Source organism: Cinclus cinclus, chromosome 9 (genome assembly GCF_963662255.1).
Source record: "Cinclus cinclus chromosome 9, bCinCin1.1, whole genome shotgun sequence".
NCBI classification, from domain to species: domain Eukaryota; kingdom Metazoa; phylum Chordata; class Aves; order Passeriformes; family Cinclidae; genus Cinclus; species Cinclus cinclus.
Window position 1 is genome coordinate 9,729,390 of NC_085054.1, and position 22,128 is coordinate 9,751,517.

Sequence of the window (22,128 nt, forward strand, 5' to 3'; positions counted from 1 at the left end):
GAACATCTCATCACCAGATTCAAGGCCAGAATGTAGGGACAGAAAATATTTTAACTATACTTTCCTCAGTATTGGGCATGAAGAATACTTGGTTTTTCCAGCTCCGATCTCTAAAAGTTATCTTGCTTTGTTTTCTTAGAACATTAAAAAATAATCCAGCCATGAGGAATAAGCCCAGCATCATTGTTTTCAATCAAAATTATTAAAAAACTTAGTAGTAATGAGTCAAAGGTATCCTGTAATAGGAAATCTGTTAAGACATTGCAGTAGGAAAAGAGGCAGGGTAAGCTACAAGGCTGAACTCACAGCAGCTGGGACTCTTCTCAGTGTAGAATTTGCAGGGAAACTACATGCCCATCTGAGAAAACAAGCAGAGGCTTTGGGCACTATGCCTTACCAAAAGGAGACATTCATCAGCCCAGCAGTACAGACCTCACTGACTGTAGTGAGCAATCTCACTCAAACACAGACTCAACACACACTGTCACACGGAGCCAGCCTCCTCTGATTCCATGTGCTTTCTTATATCCTGTGGTTGGTTCTTTTGAGCTGTGAACCTTCACACATTGGCTCAGGTCATTGCTGTGGGTTTCTCTAATTTCATAATTTCATTTATATAATTTCATAATTTCATTTTCATCTGTGCTAATAGACAGGCTCCATTCATCACTGCCCCCACCTCTGAGAAGAGAAACTGAAAAACAGGACTGCAGAATCTGGGTTAGATGAAAATTAGATAGAAATCATATCAAGATTACCACAAAACTCAAGTCTCCTCTGGCAGCTATGCACACAATGTGAACTGATCTCATGGGATTCTGAAGTAAAGAATAACATTTGTTGGATACTGTAGGAAAATATCTTGTCTTTAAAAGAATAATGTAATTTCCTTGTGAAATACTGTGAATTATAGGAGCTTACTATTGCAGGGGTGATGAAAATATTAAAAAATTCAGGCCATCACTGAAAAAGGAAAGATGTTATTATCCAAAGGTCAAGGCCAAAAGAAGACTGTTCCACCAAATCTCTCAAAGGTCAAAAGAAAAGAAAAAAACTTAATGCATAAATATTACATTCATCCAATTGAACTAATAGTTCTTCCAGAAACACACTTGACAGAAAAGATCAAGCAGTTTTCCCAGAAGTAGTTTCTCAACTCGGCAATTTAACTTTAGCAGTTTGCAGCAGCAATGCTGGAATAGCTAGAATACACTTAAGCATTACTTTAAGTGCTATAGTTATGAGTAAAATAATCCAAATTACTATTGCAAAATCATGACTGTAACAAAATAAAACACATACCAGGTTTACTCTCAATGCAAAGTACTTTCAATGCATTAAGATTTTAACATTTAAATAACTGCCTGGCTATTGGGTGGAATTCAGTGCCATTTTGGATTATTGGGGTAGAGAGAAAAAATTTCATGAACACACAGATTGACAGTAGACTTTTATTAACATATCTTACAATGCCAATTATTGTCTTCCTAGTTTTGTACTCTTCTGATGTGTTATAAAGATTGATTTAGAGTCTACAGTAATGTACTGTACTTAAATGATCATTCATACAGGGTATCACACCAGAACATTTGAGTAATACACGCACACACCACTCCAGTTTGGACCTGTTATTTTTCAAGGTTAGCTTAATAAAGTAGGGTTTAAAAAGTTAGGGGGGAAATAAAAATTCTTGTTTAGCAGCATGCAAGGATATTCAAGTACAATTTTTCAACCAAGTAATTTTTTGTTGTTTTTAAATCGACTGGTGACTAATTCACCAGTACTATAATAACCACTATGAAATACCCAAATGTTAAAGTTAAGGCTAATAGTTTTTCTTCACATCCATATGCACAATCAGAGAACATTCTGTTTTAAATAAAACACAGTAATCAAATTCTGAACACATTATCTCTTGTAAATATAGCATTGGAGCTTCAAACTACAGATCACTCAAGTTCATGAGCCCTGTAATGTTATACCGGCAATGTAAAGAATCTTTTTGCTCTTTAACCACACTTACAAAATGGCCTGATATTCTTAATGAGCAATGCAAAAATATCACAGGCAGAACTTATAATACAGTATCAAAAAAGTAATAGTTTGGAAAAGACACAGCCATTTAGTTGAGTAATTCTAATCTTACAGGAAGTACTGTAATACTTTTGAAATATATATATATAATTATATGTATGTATAAAAACCAGTATCCTTTATTGAAGGGTTTTTCAAATTGCAGGTATCCAGAAAAACTCATTGTATTTACTTACTTTTCCTTCAGTCTGTTCTTGATTGCTATACAGTCATTTTATTTCCCCTATACACTTTCCACTAAACAATGATTTCCACTGGGGAATTGTTTTCTTTGTGTATGTGGCTTTACCATAAGATGATTTTATTTTACGCACATAAATTTTATTTTACAAGCAAGCTGTGGAAGTAAAAACTACCAGGAACTGCTTGGTAGTACTGTATGAAATAGCCAACAAATGTCCAAGACTTGTGAAAAACAACAGTAGCAATATATTACATATCAGTATTTTGACTATAATCTTTCCTACCTACTTACACTATGGGTTTTAGCCCAGCCATGCCTCTTCTCATGAGTTTTTTAGTCCTCTAAGCATAAACTGCTTTGGCATTCATCCAGTGAGGCTGCACATGCACTGGTAGCTCATCTTGGCTACCTCAGTTGAATTTTCTTTTTTTAAAATTTTTCCTTTTTAGGAAACCAAGCAGAAAAAACAGTGATTACTTTAAACAATACAATATTGAGGAACCTCCTGAAATGACAGTAAAGATACAAAATTATGTTTAATTTTTAGAATAGCCTGCACATTGCTAATTCAATCACTCTGAAACATCCATCTGGTTTGGAATGATAGACAGGCTTATGGTTGTTATGCTTGTAACTGGGATCTGTTATGTTGGGCACCATACAAATTCCCTATATACAGCAATTTCTGTATGTTATCATTAACAATTTATTCAATTGATATGAAAAAAAGAAAAGGTCCTTCCTGGAAAAAAAATGAAGACAGAATGTGTGTTCTGGATTACATGAAGAGCAGTAGGATACCTAATTTATAGCTATTTCACTTACTTATGGAGAGAAAAAAATGAAGTTCCTGAGAATGTGTAAGTTTTCAGTAATGCCTGAAATATTTCAATAGACCACTATAAGTGAAATACTCTTTAAAATTCAACTTTCAGAGCAATTATTACCATGCAGTCTCACAGTCGTTTTACAGACCTAATTACGAATGCCTATCAAGTAAAAACCTCAAGCCAACACAAGAAAGGCAAAGAAATTTTATCCAACATACTTAGTAGATGTAACAGACATATACACCATTTCAGCAAAAATTGCTAAAAAACTCAACTCCATGCACAGAAAAATAAAACCCAGACAGCTACCCCTGGAGCCTCTAAACAACTCCAAGTAAAATTTGTGCTTCTTAACAATAATGGGCTTTAAAAAAACACAAGAAAAATAGACTACTGAGTGCAATAAGATTGCTCACACCATTTTGAGGATTTAATTTCAATTATTGTATCATTCTTTAGTAGCAACAACAGCTCATTTTGCACAGATTTCACATGTTGACAAAGTTCCATTTCCCTTTTACGCCCATACCCGATTCCCCCCCGAGCCAAGGAGCTAAACTCCCATTCAGTTAAAGCTATTGTCAGTCAAGATGCATTCCTTCATGGTAACAGCAGTTACATGGTGTGTAGCTGATGATGATGATGATTTACAAGCCATTATAATGTGGCCCCCATCTTTTATTGATATGATCAAAAGTATGAGACACCCACTGCTGTTCAAGCACTTTGTATCTTTCCTTGCATATGTACAGGGGTTTACCACGCCTGTGGAGGGAAAAAAAAAGGGAAGAAAAAGAAAATAAATGGTTAATATGCCAAGTAAATAGAAAGATGCTTGATTATATAATCAACAAAATACTCATACAACTCTTTTTGCAGGGTAGACATGCATTTTTCTTGGTGAGGGGTTTTCATTTTTGCTTCTGGTAGGGTAACTGCTGGGACTTCCCTTCCTTACACTGGGTAGCAGAATCCAGAAGCCATCACTTGTTTTCTCAGTCACGTGTGGCTTGGAAGTTATGCTCCTTCCCTATACTGGAATCCAACTGCATTGTTTGATTAAAGGCCAAACAACAACACTGGGAGGTAAGTGTTTCCCAACACAACACTCAGAATTAATGGTAGCTAGGAATGGCAACATAGTAATCTGTCTGCTGGGTTCCTGGTGTAACTCAGTGATCATGATTACACCACCTGTGGGCCAAAAAATCCTCAAAAACCCGAGACAATAAAAGTCAGTCCAAGTTGCAATAAATGGGGATTTTCCATTATTCCACACAAGGACTGTAGAGATCTATTATTATCTGGTATTGTATGTTACAAGACAAAGTTGATCTACGCAGAGGCACCAACAATGAAACACAGCTGCAATGAAAACATTACCTAAGGTCTCTGTCTTCTTCACCATGTGCATCGAGATAAACAGAGCCCCAAAGGCAGAAACGATGGCCTCGTATGATGATGATTACAGATGCATTAATCAAAAGGAATATTCCTGTCCCAGCTCCACAGTTTTGAGAATGCTGTAATGTTATGGGTGTAGAAAGGCAAGAATGCAAAGATTCTGTTAATGTCTGTCAACTTTTTAAGACAAATTTTAAAAAAAATACTTCGTTTTGCTTCAAACAACGTGCAGACATGATTTACTAAGAGACAGTCTGCCAAAGGATAGCCTGCCCCAAAATTCTCCATCCAAACTAGAATTCAGTGTCTTGTGCTGCCGTAACAACACCTGCATAGAAAAACGCTTCCCTACTCAAAAAGAGAGGATATTTGTTACCATGTAAAAACTGAATTACAAAAAATAAGCAAAAATATTCTGTACAATATTTTGAAATTGTTGTTGTATAGCAAACTGTATAGGATTACCAAATATTTTCCATATATGGCAAAACCAGGAAAAAGTATTTAGAAAAACTCAATATTACCTCTTTTACAACAGTCTATATTGTTAATCATTTGCTTTCTCTATCCATACTCACAGACCTAGTCTATGGCTCTACAAATCAAGTAAAAAAAATTTTTAGTGATTCTTATTTTATTCAGTATTTCCTTCATCTCTATGACTAGCACAATCTATATTTGTAAATTCATTTTTTTAGAAATGCACCCTTCCTATATGGTTTGCTTACAATTAGAAGCTACAATCTCATCAAATACAATGACAATTAATTAATTATATGGATTGTTAATTCCTTTTTTATAACATTCTGTTTTCATGAAGCTTGACACCTTAAATGTAACTATAAATTCTACTGTAAATTTTGTCCAGCCTTTTTTCTTTCATTAGCATTACAAGAGAGAAAGGTGTGTTCAAACAATTTCAAGACAGTCCAAATTCTCTCTGACATTTTATGCCCCATTTATAAATATCTCTCTAACAAATTCCTCTCACAGTTTTGTGAAGTCCATATAGTTTCAGTCTTCCCTTAACTGTTCAATGAAGTAAAGAGAAAACCTATCAGAGCAAACCTTTATCATAGTCTGAAAAACAATAACAGATGTCATCCAACTCAGGCTCCTGCAAGAACTTGTATATATGCTGACTAGAAAACTTTGCTACTGAAAAAGTCAAAGACCTTAAATCAGTGCCTATGTAGTTACAGTCTGTAGATCTCTAGTAGGTGGTTGGGTATCAGAAAATACTCAAATCAACCACACACTGATTTTCTTTGTACTTGGAAAGCAAGGAAAGAAAACAGAGGAAAATTAAAATCTACGATGTAAACTAATTTCAACTGGTTGTGAATCAAAACCTCGTATCACCATTACACACAGTGGCTTTGCAAGAGTTTTACAAAAAGGAGAAATAGGTTGCTATGCCAGTAAATTGCCCTCCAGAATCCAGTCTAGGTCTAGCCCTCAGAAATAAGTACTAAACACTATCACTGGGGGTTAGACTACATGACCCTTCAAGGGTCCCTTCCAAGCCAAACTATTCTGTGATTATATAAACACATTTTGAAAAGAAAACCATCAAAACTGAGCAATGGAATTAACTATCAATGAGTGTGAGAATCAATTACAGAATTTGAGTTAACTCTCTCTTACCAGTACACATTCACAGTAGCTCTGTTGTTTACAGCATAGTCCTTTCAAGCATACAAAAGTACCACAAACTAAGCAAACAGCAGGATCTTTAGGAACCTTGGTACAAACAGAACAAGTTTTCCTGTGATAATACTGAAAAATGGTATTGTAATTCTCAGGCAACTGAAGGAGGCGTGGCAAGTCCCACTTAGGCTCCTGGATAAGCAAAGCCTATAAATAAGGTAAGAATATGTATCAGTTCAGTGTATTTTTTAAAGCATTTATATTTTCTAAAAAAAGAGAACACCAAATAAAAGAAACATGCAGTTTCAAAATATCTAATTTCTTTTGCATGTCACAAATTTAGAAGTCAAATGTCACCCTGTAATAGTCACCTGCTCCTGGCCAATCACCCTCCCCAACTGCAGTCACATTTCACCCTTTGCAACAGGTACAAAATGGGCACTAGCCTCTTCCCAAGGATGTTTTCTAAACGTGACATATTTTAAGTGCAAAAACCTTCACAGCTAAAAGAAGAGGATTAAGAGTGATCTACAGAAAAGACTCACTCCCTGCATTAAGTTTGTTTGGCATTATCAGTGTGTTACTCCCAAACCCTGGCACTGACTATGAAAGCTGTCTCCCAGCTAAAATTTAGACTCAGACTTTCAAAACCAGAATTGAAGCTAGGCTCTGTAAATGATATTTGAAGACATCTGCCTGTTTTTCAAAACTGTATTGGACACAAGCCTTTAAGAAGTTACCAGAGCTCACCATTTTTGATAAGACAGGCACTACCTGTCTTATATACCCCGCTTTGAAAAGCCTAAATCTTCTCAATTGCTCTTAATAACACTGTCCAATTTTATGTTGGGGTTTTTCTGGTCAAATGCTTGTTGGGGGGTGGAGGGGGGAGTGGGTTTAAACAGTAATATGTTTTCCTTCAACGCTGTAATTTTTTTCTGTATCTATAGTTGATGGGCATAGTGGTCAGATGGGATCTTTCTTGCATGGTCCAAATATTTGTTTAAGTGTGCATGACCTTGAAACCTAAACTGCAAATAATAATAAAAAAATAAATAAATACCACATTTGTACCTGGTTACTTTCCAATCATGGGAAGAATGTTATCAATCTCACTGCAATCTATAATGTCTAATAGATTAGTAGCAAATGTATTTTGAGATTAATCTGGGTATTCAAATTTTCGCAGGAACAACTGAATTGCAGTGAGGAATGGCTCTCCCCTGACACCACAGATTCAGGAGAGGGGGGCTTGAATTGTTGAGATGCAGCTTTGCCATCAAAACAATGCACTCTTTGAAACACTTTCATTTCACAACTGATTATTTCAGTTGCACTAACTCAAGTCTTGGTATCATTTCTTTAAACTTCAGAGAAAATATACCATCTTTCATCAGTAACTATTAAACAGATTTTAACCTTTTCATCTTTTTCAGTATTGCAACTGAAGATGCAATGTTTTACAGCAATTTAAAACAGGCAAGGAAAAGTTCTGAGATGTGTTTTCTTAAAAGTTTCTATTACCTGCCCTTTATTGGCTACAGGTGCAGAAGACATGCACACACTTAGTGTCATCTAAGGATAGTGTTTCTATATTCTGTCTCCAGCAGCCACAAAAACCACACAGGTCTTCTTATTCCTGTTTTTAGCCAATTCAACCCACACCCACTTACTAATACTTCCCATAACAATTTCTCTCTCACTTAGAGTCTCAGATCCCTACTCAAAGCAACAGTATATGTGCAAAATGAATCAAGCAATAAATAGGTGCTTCCATATTATGACTATTTTGGAAAATATAATTTTGCTACATACCTTTACTTGATCTGGATGTCTATCTGCAAATGAAGCCAGTTCTGAGCACCACTGTGATATCATGTCAAATGCTGGCACTGGCCAATCAAGACAAGAGGCACTGGTGAACTGATGAGCTGACTGAAAAGATGGTAATAGACCCAGGCAGCTTGCAAGAACGGTGAATTCTTCATCTTCCTTTTTTAGGTATGAAATCAGAGAAGTTTAGATTAATACCTAGACTCTTAATTTTTAAATAGTTTATTAAAAATACATCTATTTCAATAAAAGAGTATTCTAGTACTGAGATACAAATAGTCATGCTTCATGACACAGGAAGGTTCAATTCTAGCAGATAACTTCAAACTGGACTCTTGAAACAAAAAAAATTGTCAGAAAAAATCCCCATAACTAACCAACCAAATTTTAAACCTCAATCCAAACCAAACCCCACAAACAAAACAGAACTGCCCCACAAAAACCACAAATCCAAAAAACAGAAACAAAACAAGAAAGCCCCAAACTCCACAATATTTTTTTTTCCTGTTTAGCACCCCAACCAAGCTAACAGCTGTTTTACAAAAGAGATGATGAGGCAAGGAAAAGATGGAGCTCATGTGCAGTAAACTCTATTTAAATTAGTCATGGAACTTAAACATAATTGTCTGCTGATGCAATGTCTCTGAGAATGAAGTATTAAGAGGCATTAAGAAAATCAGTACTGAATTCCATTCTGAGTGGAATTACACCACCTCTGCAAATACTGGCCAAGTTTTAAAAGTCTGTTGGTATTTTATGAGACAAGCACCTCCAACCTAATTAAATAAGCATGACTTGGCTGAAGTTTAAGAATATAATACCATGTTTTTGAAAACTGCAGTGCTCTAACATATGATAGAAAAGAAATCTTAAGATAGAAAATGTACACCATGAGAAAGACACCTTAAAGTTCTAATTTTTGATCTCTAGCTTTTATATGGGAACGTTTGAGTGTGTCCCTCTCGTTCTGTACCTGACAACTAGGCAAATCCCCTCCAAAGAGATGGTGTTGAAGAAGGCTTGTGATCCTGAGGAAGGGCAGGCAGAACTGCTGCAGATAGCACTCTACAGAATCCGGATTTACCTAGACAGGAGGAAGCAATTACTAAATTCTGTCCCAGGTAAATTATCCAATTATCCCCTAAGTATGGAAACTCCAGTATGAACCAAGTATTTTTTTAAAGCATATTACATAAATAACTGCATCAAACAAATTCCAAAGGCCAGCATTTCACTAATAATCTGAAATACCTCTGCAGGTTTTTTTCTCCCTCAACAAATGGGTTTTCTACTTAAATATTTACTTTTCCAAGTCTCTGACAAGTCTTTAGTATATATGATTAAAACCCATATATATGATTAAAATGTATAATTATAAGAAGTATTTGTCAATAACTTTCTCAATGTGGCACTGACCACATCTGATATTAAAAGAAAGATGTGCAGAGGCAAACTGCCCCAAAGGGATATGCTTTGATCAAGAAAATAAAGAGCTGTATTGCAAGTTTTTAGCAAGATCAGAGAAAAATCATTATAATGAGGCAAAAAAACTTCAAGGGGACATGCCGGATAAATTTTCCAGAAATTTGGCAATACCACTGCTAATTCTTCAGTCTCTCCTCCTTCATATATCTTGCCCTTAGACAGTTCACTGATCACATGACCCAGCAATACTTCCCAAGATTTTTCTCCACTGGATGTATTCTGCAAATGAGAAGAAATCAAAAAATTGCTGGTTATAAAAAGGAGAAAATGTTTCTGTAATAGCAACAGCAATGAAGAATATCTCCTTTCGATCAACACGTGAATTTTTACCTACAAAGATACATAATGCCTAGAAAAAATTAAAAACAAATATATAATTTCACAGAAAGGGACTGCATTTAGCTCAAAAGTGAAATGTGAATTGCTAAGTGAATTACATATGCTCTAAACTGAGTGTTTTATGAAAGCACTTGTATAACATTTGCATTTCATGTTTTTACTGTGAGTATAGGAAGGCTTACTTTAAAACTGGAAAGACTCACTTCATGGATACATCTTGTTTCAACGAAATTTGAATACTAATACAAGAATTTTTCTAAAAAATGCAATTTTTGAAAACATACCAATCAGAATGAATGACAAAACATTTGCTGCATATTTTAAGTTAAAATGAACCTATCAGAAAGTAAAGTTGCATGTGGAATGAACAACGTCTACTACAGATGGAAAATATATTTAGTGTGAACAATAAATAGCCACTCAGTAATTACATTTAAAGGCAACACAGAAAGCCTTAAGAAATAGAAGGCAGTATTCTCATAAAAATTTTCTTCTGAGTCAGAATAAATTCTGCCCTGGAAAAAGATGACTCGATAGGAATTTTGAGTTTTGTTAGTATATTATCAACACAACAAACAACAAGGGAGTGAAACATTACTGTGATTCCTTAAAGAAACCAAATACTTCACCACATAGTGACGTATATAATTCATCAGTTGGCTTCTTTAGTGCATTTTGACATCAACTTTGATTCTTCATCTTTCATACTGGGACCACACACTTACTGTTTATGCTTATAGTCAAAGAACCAGAAGGCAACACCCACTTAATTCAGAAGCTAAGACAAACCTTCTTTCCATGTTATTCCTGGAAGTTTACTCCACAGGCATTTACAATGTGCTTTCTATGACACCGTAACACACCTTGCAAAGATAATGAAGGTGAATTTGGGTTTCAGAAGTACAATATCCACCTCTCAGCCCTGCTGAGAAATTAAACTCCTCATGATCATTTGACATAAATATAGAGCAAAGTCTTCAGCCCATGTTTAATGTCTGGAATACCAAACTGTAATAGATTCACTTGGCATTATCCACAGACAAAAGTTAAGTGAGGTGTGATCTGTGTAGTCATCCCAGGATTAAAATGTCAATCTTACCAGCAGGGAAGACAAAGCCAACATGAACCGTATGTTTTTAACCACTGGGGCTTAAAGAAACTTTAAAGAAAGAACCTGGATTTCTGAATTAAAAATCAGCTTCCTTTGTGACATGCATGAGGATGAAGGACAGACTCAAGAAGAGAAGGGGAGCCAAAGGGCTGGGAGAGAGGAACAGGGAAACTGTGTGGTTACCACTGGCCTGTCCTGAGTGCTTTACTCTGAAAAATTAAAATTAAAATTATGTATCACCTGAGAATCATTTAAGTAAACAATGAAAAAAACCCTATCACTAGCAACAACCTCAACCAAATGTCTTTGTATTTCTAAGAAAATGACATTACATTGAAAGAAGGGGTGGATAGGGACCTAACAAAATGAAGTACTGTCCAGGAGTCCCAATGTAAAAAAAAAAATTCATAGTAGCAGGCCAGCAGATAATTTGCCCTTAAGATCTTGGAATTCTGACTGACCAGTATGACAAATTCAAGTTACACGTATAAGGCAGGTCATGTTTCTCAATCTTCATTTCATTTTACATCTAAGGCCCAGCTGTTGTATAAAGGGGTAATAGCCATTTCTTCTCCTGGTCCCAACACTTCTATCCTTTACTGTGGTCTGACACTGGCATTTTTCTGACCTTCTGGGAAAACCAAACTGTGCAGTAGAAAGTTAACTGAAGTATTAAATGAATGCTGGTGCTACTGCAGAGAACTTTGTCTTTGGTGGCAACTGGCATTCAATCAGCTGAACTGAAATAGAAAGATGCATTGTCACTTTACTTGTAAATACTACCAGAAGTCAAGGAAACAACAGTGAGACATTTCCTTCTCTGTCTCTTCATCACATGAGCACTCTCGACCACATAGTGAGAGAAATTTATATAGCTAGCCACGAATAGCACAAGCAAGTTGGAAAAGTCAAGAAAGCTGCCTGCTTTTCCTGTAGAGAAATGCATCAGATCAATGCCTATGGTTTATATAGGAAGGCTTCAATTCCACAGGAAGGAAAGCTGCATTTACTGATTACAATCACTGCAACAAAGTAGAGACTGAAACTATAAATATACAGACTCAAATCTGAAACTCAGTTTTGGAACTAGGTATGAATTGTGAAATTTTTAACTCTCACCATGTACAAAAACCTGAAGAAACTGCACACACAGAAACAAAATACTGAATTTAGAAGCAGAAGCAAACTATTACATGCAAAGCAGAAGTATCTGTTACATTCACACCAGCAATACTTAAGCAAAATTTCATAAATGTTTTAACAAACTAACCAACCTTTTTGAGAGCTCCTGACTCTTTCCATGCCATCCTATCCTCAGCACTGCATTTAACAGAAAGAGCTGCCAAGGCTTGAGTATACAATAAAGTGAACAGCACTTTTACAATGCAGGTGAAGTGTTCTGTAAAACAAAGAAAGTGATTTTTAAACACTTAATATTTTTAGTAAATATAATGATTACAGAGTCTATTTATGGAAATTATAATTCTGAAATGAAAAGCAAGTGCTATACAAAAAGAACAGTCCCTCAACACATACAAAACAACTTTAACTACACACACAATATCACTATATTTACTGGCTTTCAGAAATGACTTGGCAGCCAAAGTGAACAGAACAAGTACCAGGCAAGTAATTTTCCACTGCTCCTTATATTCATCTTAATCCTGATTAGCAATGACTTCATCCTAGTGGCCTGGTAATAATACAAAATCATATTTTGTCCAAAGGTTACATCAAGTTAAGCTACTGATTTCTGTAGATGTAAGCAAATGCATATCCTACCATCTCCTATGGCTCCCATCAGGGGTGACACTCATACAAATATTGGAAGAATTAGTTTTTTTAAAAAATCACCACAAGAACATCAAGCATATCAGTGTGCTTCCAGATATGGATCCAGCCATAAAAGACTTGCTGCAAAACACTCTTGAATGAGTACCAATTTACTGGACCTCACATGCATACACAAGAAAGACAAAAGGCAGACTGGCATTTACAGTATTTTCAAATATCTTAATTTTTATTTTTTTTTAATATTTAAAGGACTATTATTTCCTACAGCTAGGCTGCAGTAGAAAGGTTTTGAACTTTTTTGGGGAAACTAGCAACACAAATAAAATAAGACTTCCTAAAACAGAAACGGGGGAAAAAAAAATCATTCACTTAAATGAAGATACTGAAGTAGTCCTTTTTTATCTTTTTACTTTAGGTTCTATTTCCAGTCTCAAATTATCTCGTTTGTTTTTAAATCTAGGCAGATCAAAGAAGTTTCTATCATCACTTACACCACTCCTTAAGCACAAATGCAAGTAATAGATATTTAAAAAAATGCAGACAAAAATGAGAGGTTTAAGAAGTCCTCTCAGGCTTTGAAGTTAAGCAAAACAATTATATTTACATAAGCACCTCACAAAAACTGGGTTAAATTCATTCTTTCTTCCCAAAGGATTTAAATGAGCTTCATATGTGAAAACGAGGAGGCCAGGAAAATGAAACACCTTCTAGCTTCTGCTTTCCTGCATCTAATATCAAAATCCACTACTAGATGTTAAAATATACACAGCTAAGACTTGAGTACATAAACAATTGTTATTTCACAAATTTAATTGTCTATGTGACAAGTGTTTACAAATCAATGCAGATATGGATTTTGAAAATTTTTAGTTTCACTAAGAATAAGCTTATAAGCTTAAGCTCACACATAAACTATAAGCACAATTCAAGCATCTAAAAGTTAATTTGTTATTACACAATTTAAAATCGACTTTTCTGTATTATCTTCCTATGGAGCTTGTGTTAAACATGACAATGAATGGTCCTGTACTCCATCCCCCATTCTAGAGCAGGCAGCATTATAATGATAGTTCCTCTTCACATTTCCCCAAGAGGAGGATTCACCAGATCCCACTAGATCTTGAGGCCATATCTTTCTCTGCTCCATTTTCTTAGTAATCCTAACCGTAAGGAATAACAGCAGGGAAGCTTTCAGGAAATTTTCTGGGACTTAAATCTACAACATGAAACCCCACACATTGAGAGAACTGTCAAAATTGCCTCTCTGGCCCAAGTTAAGAGTCTGTAATCATTGCTAGAACTGACCTGAGGTACTGAGTTCCAGCCCCTCAATGGCAGACAGAGGCAACACAAATCAATTTGACACTGAGAAAGCACGAGCAAACCCCCTGCACGTAGAACAGCAAAGGCACTCTGCTGGCACCAGGCACCAGCCTGCCACAGCCTGCTCCATCCTGCAGCTCTGCTCAGGTGACTGCAGTGCTCAACACTGGGTGTCTCTGCACAGTTAAAAAATCTGATTTTTGCTAAATACAATTACTCTTTGTCCCCATTCCCCCCTTAATATTAATTGTTCAATTAACCCGAAATATGTCAAGCCCGTATTATGTTTCAATTAAATGAATGCTCTTGTATTTACTTACATGTATGTGACTCATAAATTACTATGAATTATGTTTTTGGAGAATCCAAGATTGGACAAAAACTGCACACTCCCACATCTGGGTCACCCATAAAAAGTCCTGAATTCTGCACAAACTTACTTTTTTCTTTTTCCTTAGGAAAATAACTTGGAGGCTGCATGCTGTGTAATGAGCACCAAGGCTTTTTTTATAGCCATAGAAACAACCCACGGGAAACACACTAAAACATCAGTCACTGCATCAATTATCACTTTATTACTATGTTACCTCTTAAAACGCCAAATATTTGACAGCTGAAGGTACCTGTAATGCTAGGGTTGTTACATTCTTGTCTACTTCAAGGAGCAACTTTTTTTGACTTCCTGCAGTGTGCTTGTAGGGGCAGTGTGCTGTTTTCCTGCTGCCCCTGGGGCAGGCTGTGCTTTTGCTACATCATCTTTTCAATTTAATAATTCTAAAGATTTCAAGTATGTGAAGTAAACCAGTGAGCAAAGTTCTGCACTAAAATGCATTTAGGACTTCTATCCCTAATCTGACAGTCTGAAAGTATTATTACTATGGCTAGGCCAATCTAATCAACACAGGCTAATCCAGAACTTTTGTACTTACTTTTGAATAATATTGAGAAATGCTATGATGTTCCTATATTTAAAAATATTTGAAACCAAATAATTTCAAAGCATCTCATCCTGTTATATGTATCAACCAACACCCTTAAAATTAAGTAGGAAATACTTCTAGAACTCTAATTTTAACTGTGTATCTGCAAGAAATGTGCAGATAAATAAGCATATTACCAACAATTTACATCTTTTAATTTCAATATCAAACTAGATTATATACCCTGGCATGCAGTGATGACAGAAGGAATTCACTAAGAGAACCAGATGCAAAATTAAGGACATAGGGCCTTTTTTACTAAATTTAGAAGGAGATCTTTGTATAAATAACCTTTGAAAAATATTCTTCTTGATCTAAAGCTTGAACCCTTCTTTGAAAACACAACTTCAGAACAAAGGGAGACAGCACTGAATTTCAGATAATCCATGAAAGGTATATTAAAGTTCCAATATACAGATAAATATTTGAGCTTCCACTTTGAAACTGTATACTATTCAAGCTGATTACATCCATACTATATTTAGTCAAGATCCTTATCCAATCATTAAAAAAAAGTGTTAGTGTTCATCTGAGAGCTGCTTGCTGCACTTTTGTTGCACGTCATTCAAACTTTAAAAAAGAATCTGACAGAACATCCAGGTGAGCCTCTTCAGCAGCTGAGCCTAACCAGTATTACAGGAAAAGGCATTGAATTTAGGTTTTACACATCAGAGAAGAAAACCTTTCCCGGAGTCCACAGAGGCTGGTTCAACTTCCAGAAGGAGCTTTCGAGCTGGAACACATCCAGCACTCCTGAATGGCAGCTGTCTCCCAGCAGCCCTACAGAGCAGGCACAGCAGCACCAGGCTGGCAAGCAGAGCTGCTGGCAAGCACTGCTCAGCCCTGCCAGCACCTGGCACCACTGCTGGCCCACTGAGCACCACTCCTGTGCACCCACTGGCCTCAGGCTCACTCCTGTTCACACAGGCCCTGGCTTTTAAACACTAGCAGTATGCTACCTTCTACATTCAATGCAATGCGGAAACTGAAATCACTAGAAACTACACCGTAGTTCTAGAAATTTGTACACAGGGTCCCAAGTCAGGCAGTGGAAAAATAAAACTTTTTACAATTGATGGTAACAAGAAAGAATGTCTAATTTCAATTAAATGACTCCAACATCCAAAATCTGTGTTGCAGAAAGGACTAGGGGGGGGAGTATTGAATTCACTTTACAGAAATTTACGTTTTGATAACCATCAAGCCACTCTCTCCATTTTTGTACACACACCATCATTTGCTATTTTTGAAAGAAAGAAGCTGGAAGCAAAATCTTTGTTTTGTACAGAGTTCCAATTAATAACATCATGAACACTCCATCCTCTGCACATGAGCTGCCACAGAATTGGATCAGAAACTCCTACATGGATTATTACACATTTAGCCCTGTACAATTTCAAAAATTTCAAACAAAATGCTTAACATTTGAAGCCTATAAAAGTTCTGCCCATTCTAGTCTGAGACTCAGAAGAAAAAAGTTTCACAAATGGTTTTGGTATCTTAAACATGTTTATTTTGCTTGCTACACTACACAGAAGTACAAGAATCAGTCTCATTCCCTTCTCTGCAAATTGGTTAATGCTTGTAAATGCTCTGACCTCCATCACAAAGCTTTTTCTGTAATAGACTTCTTTCTTTCTGATAGGTTCAGATCAATGTTCTCTTCTGAATGAAGAGGCTGAACAGTAATGACATTTTTATTGCTTTAATCTATGTCAGATTGAAGAAGATACCAACACCCATCCAACAGTTAATAGGGTAGTTAATGCAATTCCCAGTCTGAATTTAAAATTAACAGTTAATAGGAAAGTTAATGCAATTGCCATCTGTAGGGCAAGAGATGAGATTTTGAGTCCTCTTTACAGAGCACTCTCTATTTTTAAAAAAGCATGGTGTAAACAAAAAAGATTTTAAGTACAAGCTTGAAAAAAGATGTCATATTTGATGAAGGACAGAATGCAATTTACTTAAGTCTATTGTTAAAAGAATATACTGGAAATATCTGTCAATACACAGAGCCATCAGTCTCCTGAGAGCATTCCAGTGTCCAGCCAAGTCCACAGCCCCCACACCCCATGACAATGGCAAAGCAGCACAGACAGTTCAGGAAGCAATGAGCTCAAAAAGAGATTTTGTTCACCCCTATCGCTGACCTTGTGCTTATCACGAGACATTTCACAACCCATTTTACCTTAATTATACCTCAGCCCTCTACAAAGAATTAATAATATTGAATTTGACACTGTGACCTACACGCCCATTGTAGAAATTCTAAAAAAGATTTGTTTTGACTTATTTTTGTGAACTCTATACCACCAAACAAAGAATTATGAAAGACTTTCTTTTCATTCTGCCTAACCATTTTGATGAAACAAAAATTAGGAAGATAAATGGCAATTTATTTCCAATTTAATGCTTCACAGATTTGAAGTAGATACATTTATTTCCTTTCTGCCACTTGCCACTTCCCTCTCAGCTGCAACATACAAAAAACCCAAGAGCAAAGACAAAACATGCTGCTGATATGAGTAATATCACAGAATTCTCCACAGAATGCCTTACTATTAATTGAATGTTGTCTTTTCTAGGATAAAATGTACTTTCTTACATGGTGGTATTCAATGCTTGCATATTGACTACAAAGACATCACTGGTTTGTACTTTATCTTCAACACTTCCTTCCCTGAATTTCAGATGTTAGTCTCATTTTATTTACTGTCTTTATACTAGTTTGATTGAGTCCTTCCGAGAGTTAATTTAAGATAAACTATAGTATAAAAAAAAAAGTACATTTTTGACAATAGTCTTCCTATGCTAAATATTTTATGCTTTTAGTAGTTTTATATTCTAATAATCTTTTTGATATACTTAAACCATAAGCATGTACTTAACAATTGGACACGATGACACTGAAGGTCTTTTCCAAAAAAACAAACCCACAATGTTAACAGATACACACGGAGTCCCTTTAGCTGAATTTAAACATACAGTACCAAGGACTGAACACCTCTTAAGGGGAAACAGTTTCTAGTAAAGTGTAAGCATCAAGAGCAGAACAGTTACTGAATTTATCTGTTCAAAAACTCAGCAGACATCAAAACTGCATCCCACAGGGGATATTCTGTTCATTGTCAGCGAAACAGTAAAGTGATACGTGCTTTGTTAGTCCTTATTTTCAAATAAAGGTACAATTATAAATAATCAGGCCAGACACCAGAGGGTCTGAACCCCTATTCTGGAACATACATTACCTATTAACAAGAGGAATCAGATTCAGCTGTTACTTTTACACACAAAAAGAAATTTAGATTTTAAGACAGTTTTGATTTTAGTACTGAAAAATTTACTTTTAAGATATCTATTTAATATTTATTCATAATTATACTGTATGCTGTCTCTATTGAAATTGCTGCAGTACAGAAATTATTATCTTCATATATGAACTCTTACATAAGACTGCTGCAATTTGAACTCTGAAATTCAAATTAAATTACAATCTTTCAAATTTGTCACCCTTAGGCGCTCAGTTCAACTTGAAGTATTGAGCTGTCCCTCAAGCAAATGATGAAGGTCAAACAAAGGACAATTTTATTTCAATTTAAAGTTTCTGCTCAGCTCTCGCATTTTTAATGAATAGCTGACTGATAAGGTAAAAAGACAGGGAACACAGATAAACCTGTCAACTCAGAACAAAAACTTCTGTTCAATGCCACCTTTTTTTAGATAAGAAAGAAACATTATTTTAGAATACACAGTAGAACAGCTATGATTTACCTTCCTGTGAACCATCATGCAAGCAGCTTCATCTACATACTCATTTAAATATACATATTTTTGTAACATACCTCTGTGCAATGGCTGAGGCATGGTTAAAATCTGGATAAGCAAAAGGGATGAGACATCTCTGTAAAGCACAGGAACTTCTGGCAGTTCTTCACTTACCAGTCTGGAAATAAAACCGAAAGAAAATCACTTCTGATACTATACACCCATTTATATATGTTATTTTGTACTTACTTTAAATTGCATTACATTTGGTATCAAATTTACAGAAGCCTAATACCTGACAATTTGCTAACTGATCTCAATTCAAAAAATTAATGTTACTCATGTAATAACTCATGAGGAAATTATCACTGGAGTACCTGATTCTGTTCAAATGTTTTAATACATTCAAAACTACCTGAACTCATTATGTCTATGTAAAGAGTCAAGGAATATTCAAACAGTTGAACTGTTTTCCAAAGCATGGCATTTCAACATACACATGTAACCAGACTGTAACAATAACGAATCCTCAAAATACATTTAATGTTACAGGCAATGCTCCTACTGGAAAACAGCTTCAAAAAGCTTTTGCTTTCCTTCATGTTAAGAAAAGAAGACTCGAGCATCCATGAGAGGTGGGATTATGCAATCTTACACACAGTCTTTATTAAACTACCTGGATGTCTAGAAGGACCCCAAATAAGCATAGAGAGTGCAAACTTTTCAACTATCCAGATTTACTAATGTAACATCATCTTGTTTTCCTACACTAAAAAGCAGAAAATCCTTGCAGATAGGAGGTAGTTTCTAGATTTGTCTAGCAATATTAAACAAAATTCCAACCAACAGTATTCTTCAGGTTCAACAGCTGAGTCAAATGGCAAAAAAAAAACCAAAAAAGCACATGGTGAAAAATCATTCTTCCCTCTTTTAACTGATATGGGGTATGATGGAGATCTCAAGCAGGAGCAACCTGAAATAAAATATGATACACACCCTCCCCTGTGAGCCTTCCCCCTCTCCAATACACACAGGCACAAAGAGCTGTGTGGGTTCTTCCTGCCCTTGGGTGCTGCTGAGATCTGTGCTGCAGGAGCCACACTGCAAACTCAATTTCACTGACCCTCAATCTCCCATACAAAGCAGACTCCTCTACCAATGGCCACCAGTGCTGCAAATGAACAAACTGAGCTCTTGCAGACCAGGTACTGCAGAAGGCTGCCCACACGTGGTGGTATGTGGATGAATGCACGGGATCTTCAGTGTCCTCCAGCAGCTTTGGGGATTCAAACACTTTATCATCTCGGAGGCCCATAAACATGATCCTGCTTTTGGAATAAGACTACACAGTTACTGACTTCCTGAAAACTCAGGCTTCTCTCTACAGAAGGCACTGCTAGGAGTCATGTGTGATATGAATTTTAACATACAGAAGCAGGCGTACAAGAGGAGGATTAAAAGAACATTTATGGTCACATGGCTGACTGGTCTTGTAACATGAAGTGACAGAAAACATGGTCTAGCTAGTCCTTTGGAATTAGTGAACTTAGACAGCAGCAGAATAAACACCATCTATAACCCTTCAGCTGTAATCAGTCATTTCATAAAATTATTGTTTTGAAGCACTGTAATATACATACATACACATATATGTGTATAAATATATATGTATGTATGTGAACCTCCTAAACAAACCCCAAATATTCTAAAAATCATTATATTGAATTCTAAAGACGACGAAGGGGGCAAAAATTTGTATCACACTGCCAAGCTTCATTTTCAAAATTATACATGGAGATACTCATCTCACTATGTCTCTCTAATTCTACTTTTACCTACAGCTAGTTCTACTTTATGACACTGAATTTAAGAATAACCCTCATTGTGAAATGACATTAAAACCATGGACATCCCTTAAATTACTTCTCATCTTTAATTCTTATATTATATACAAACTTAGGAAAAATTTAATTTGGAGTAGCATTTAAAAAATCTGACTCCCTCTGGTCACATTTAGCTGAAGACTTCTTTCTGACAGAGGTATCAATATTGTTTAATAGCCACGTAACAATTAGGTCAAATACCAGTTCTGTCAAAATTATTATGTATCTATATCTATACAGAATATCCTAATTGACTGGCAACATCACACATAAATGAACTCATTTTCACATGCAGGACCAACTGAATTACTTTTCTAATTTATTCAGTTCATAAGAACTGAGAAGCAAAGCTACATTAAATGTCAGGGGTTTAGATAAGCTGCTTTTGCTTACATCAAGTACTGCAGCACAAGGAGCACTTAAAAACTGCTCTGTCCTTTGTTAAAGAGCCTCAGAAACTTCTTCATTATGACAATGAAACTGAAATTACAAAATGTGTTTAGAAATGTGTTTTATAGAAATTGTCCATTCTGATAATCCCCAATGCATATATGAAAGCTTGATAAATCTGACTACAAAAACTTGTGCCACAGAAGCACTTAATAAAAAGAAAGCAAGTACAACAGTAAATAGGACCAAAATAATACAAAATTATTCAGATGTGTAAGAGCTGTATGCTGAATCAATTTTTTTAAAGGGAATTGGTGGTGAAAATAAACTATACAGTGCAAAATGAACATGTCCTAAAATGAGAAATGAAAAGCTCAGCTTTCTCTATTGAAATGGCCTCTCCTCCAGCCCAAGGTAATTGGGCTGCACCTCTCTCTGTGCCAAAACCAGGGCTGCCTATCACATAACAGCTGAGAAACCCTGCCTCTGTATTCTGCATCCTCCTCCTGAGAGCTGTTTTGCAGGAGTCACTTTTTGGGAATGGATACAGGGAAATGGGAAATTCTGTTGTACTCTGCAATAAGCAGCATTTTGCTTATGATGGTTCCTTATATTTATGCTCCCCATTCCCTCTTCTCTCAACCAGAGACACTCAGAAGTTTTTGGTTGATTCTAACTCCAACTAATTATAAAGGTAGAAAATTCAGTAAGTAATGTAAAAGTTCTGAGCCTCACACCTCTTTGAACTGTCAGACAAAGAAAATTTGAGATAGGGGGATATAGGTACACCTAAACTAAGGCTTCATCAGCTAGGGTAAACTTGTATTTTCTTCACAATTTGCAGGATAAGAAGTAAAGCCCACAAATCCCAGATGGCAGAAAGGTCAAACTAATACACAGCTTCTGATTTTCACTGCAAGGAAGCAGAATTCTGCTATTCATTCTGGCTGCACCTTAGGCTATAATCACAATTTCATACTTGCTCTTCATTGTGTCACAGCGTATTTTACAGCAGGTCAGTTTCTCATGATACATTCACTGACAGTACTAACACTGGGCA

At 35.9% G+C, this 22,128-nt stretch overlaps 1 protein-coding gene across 1 annotated transcript in view; it reads right to left on the bottom strand.

Moving 5' to 3' along the window:
* Positions 1-1,477: 1,477 nt before the first annotated feature.
* The window catches only part of UBR3 (ubiquitin protein ligase E3 component n-recognin 3), a 103,233-nt gene continuing 82,582 nt past the window's right edge, over positions 1,478-22,128 (bottom strand). The window contains 8 exon segments of the mRNA XM_062498755.1: positions 1,478-3,873; positions 4,492-4,631; positions 6,160-6,369; positions 7,978-8,154; positions 8,969-9,076; positions 9,574-9,699; positions 12,205-12,329; positions 18,873-18,964. Of these exon segments, the coding sequence (XP_062354739.1) occupies positions 3,756-3,873; positions 4,492-4,631; positions 6,160-6,369; positions 7,978-8,154; positions 8,969-9,076; positions 9,574-9,699; positions 12,205-12,329; positions 18,873-18,964 (1,096 nt within the window). The 3' untranslated portion in view covers positions 1,478-3,755.